General features: G+C 48.7%; 1 protein-coding gene across 1 annotated transcript in view; it reads left to right on the forward strand.

Moving 5' to 3' along the window:
- Positions 1-244: 244 nt before the first annotated feature.
- Positions 245-2,748, forward strand: part of LOC114828027 (uncharacterized) — a gene marked incomplete at its 5' end in the record, with an annotated part of 4,683 nt that continues 2,179 nt past the window's right edge. Inside the window, one exon of the mRNA XM_029110580.1 lies at positions 245-334. Coding sequence (XP_028966413.1) covers positions 245-334 — 90 coding nt within the window. The remainder of the gene's footprint in view (positions 335-2,748) is intronic.

Here is a 2,748-nt window from a genome sequence, read left to right on the forward strand (position 1 = left end):
CTCACCGCTCCTACCTGGCAGGGGATCCGCATCGACAGTGATCGGGAGATAGCATTGGCATTCGAAGTACGTCTAAAACACAAACATCGGAAACAGCCCCCGGCACTCGTCCCGACCGGGGTCCTCGGCGGAACATCGCTCAAGTTCCTGTCAAGCATCCGGTAGGTGCTTCTGTTCTCTCAAAGCGCGCCGCTCCTTCGGTCTTGCCCCCGCTAAAGCTTGAGCTGAAGTCCAACTCTCCGAGGCGTCGCCGCGATGGATATCCTTAGCTCGATCATGATGGCGTTCGATCACGCCAAAGGAGATCGCAAGATATCCGACGTGGAAATCATCAGTTACTAGCGCGACCCGGCGCGCGTTGCTGCGCCGGTACGAGTTACGGTCACCAACTCTTGAATAACGATTTCTCAAATATTCTCATCGCAAGGGATTGTCGACTCTTATCCAATTCATTTGCTAATTGTTAGCGATGCGATTGATTTTACTGAATTGCAATACTCGACGTTGATGTGCGCTTTAAAATTTTCCGAAAGGATCGGAGAGTGAGGCACAATCCATCGATTATCGACCTCGACGTCGCGGTTGCGTATTTTGAGCGTGATCATCCTCCCTCCATCTTCGGAAGACCGTCGCCGATAAGATGGATAGCCATCATTCCCGGTGATTGTCTCGGGATGCAGACTCCTTGGGTACCTTTTTGCGCATACCCCGTCTTCCATGCATGGGGACTTATTGTTGATCGCACCGCAAGGACCATGAACCATATTTATGGTTATAACTCCGAGTAATTCCGGATCAGCATCGCGGTCTGGAATTTCCGCTGAACTTACTCGATCTATGTTATCGGGGGTGATTTTGTGGATCAACCAGATCAAGATATGCGCGTGTGGCAATCCTCTCTTCTGCCGCTCAATCGAGTACATCCAGCATCTTGGCTCCCCGAAATCGAAATGCTTGATGATAAAATCCATCAAGGATTTCAATTTCTGCTTGAAAACGCGCGCGATTATATCATGACGATCCGTAGCCGTATGTCCGGGCAGTAAGTTCATCTTGATTTCTTCCCAAGCAGGATTGCATGTAATCGTGATGAACAAATCCGGACGACCATACACACGAACGTAGGTCATCCTGCGCGTATTCATGCATATGACGTGGACTTCCCGTGAAAGTTGCCGGAAGAATGACCGGAAATCCGAGCTGATTGGGGTTAAGACTCCCATCAGAAGCTATCGCATCACGAAGATGAACGTACTCCTCTGATCGTAACTAGGTTTGATTCAAACGGATGAATAATAATCGTTCGCTTTCAATCTTCGCATACATATCAGCGACATATTGATGAAATAATTGTCTGCATCTCAATATATGATTGTCCTCATTCTGGCGGATCATCAATCGATATGAATAGTAATATATAGCACTGGACTTCTTGTCAGTCTCTTCACCCGTCCCCGGGTTTCTCATCTTATTGTTGGAATGATATACATCATCCCCTTGCCAGAAGAGAATCGGGTACTCTAAAGCAGTGGTTCCCAACCTTTTTCCTCGACGGAACCCCTAGGGGTTCCGTAGGGGTTCCGCAGGTAGACTTTGGGGTCCCGAGCAATCCGCCGCGGAACCCAGGTTGAGAAACACTGCTCTAAAGCGTCGTAGGACCGATGTGTCTCGGAGACTCTTTGAAGGTCACCATTCCTGCCATGGAGAATTATGTCACGGGACTTAAATTCTTCACCGACAATCACGATTGCTACTTCATTGATTTTGGGAGCATTGAATCGCTTTTCGTCTTCCCAAGCCGGCGTCTTGTCCGCTCTTATGACAACTACATAATCGTCAGCTGGCATGCACTCCGAAGCTATCGTGAATAGCTTCACCATCTTGTTGTGCTGATGGAAAAGCTTCTGTAAGGAAGCAACGATTTCTCTTTCTGTACCAGTGTGGATGCGACATCGTCGATCGACCTGTTCCTCGACGTTACCCATAAAATGCCGACGTTACCCATAAAGACCGACCTGTCATCCTCGGTCTCAATGGAGCGTACATGTGAAGAGCGCCGTTGGTTTTCTTCTAATCCTACCATCCTTCGCTCCAAGGATTCCCGGGACCGAGACAAAGAGTGCTGAATACGATTTTGCGTTTCGTGGCTCGTCGACTTTCGTTATCGTCGGAGACTGAGTAGTCTCGCTTGGGCATATCGCATATTCAGATAACATCGTTATCGTGATCGTCGAAAACACTGAACATCGTTATCGTCAGAGATGTCAGGACAATATTATCAGAAAAGAGGAAATAATGACAATCGCTCCGTCCTAATGAAACCTGATGCGCTAAAGACCTTCCCCGATACGACACGCTTTGAATCCCAGCGAATCAGACCTATCGTACGCGTCGTATGGGAGTTTATGCGACCATGACAGACATACATACATTTTTGTTAAAGATTCGCCGAGTAAATCCCGAGACTTCATTGCGCCCTCCTAAGAGAGCACCGTGGGCAGCCCGTGCGAAGCCGTCCCCATGGTGAGTTGCCGCATTATGGTTTTCTTCAATCGCTCGAAACCGGTGCACGAATCACGAGGGTGTCCGCGTGCATTCTCTACTTTCTGTGACGATTTTCGTTTGCGTGGGCCTCTCCCGGAATTCGCGCTTGATCCTCATGCTCTGATATCTGTCAGGTCTGGGCAGAAAAGTTGGGTACGCTTTCGAAGTTTTTGTTGAAGATTCGGCTTCTCTTGGCTCTCCACC

The sequence above is a fragment of the Galendromus occidentalis genome, unplaced genomic scaffold, assembly GCF_000255335.2.
Source record: "Galendromus occidentalis unplaced genomic scaffold, Mocc_1.1 scf7180000076830, whole genome shotgun sequence".
In the NCBI taxonomy this organism is placed as follows: Eukaryota; Metazoa; Arthropoda; class Arachnida; order Mesostigmata; family Phytoseiidae; genus Galendromus; species Galendromus occidentalis.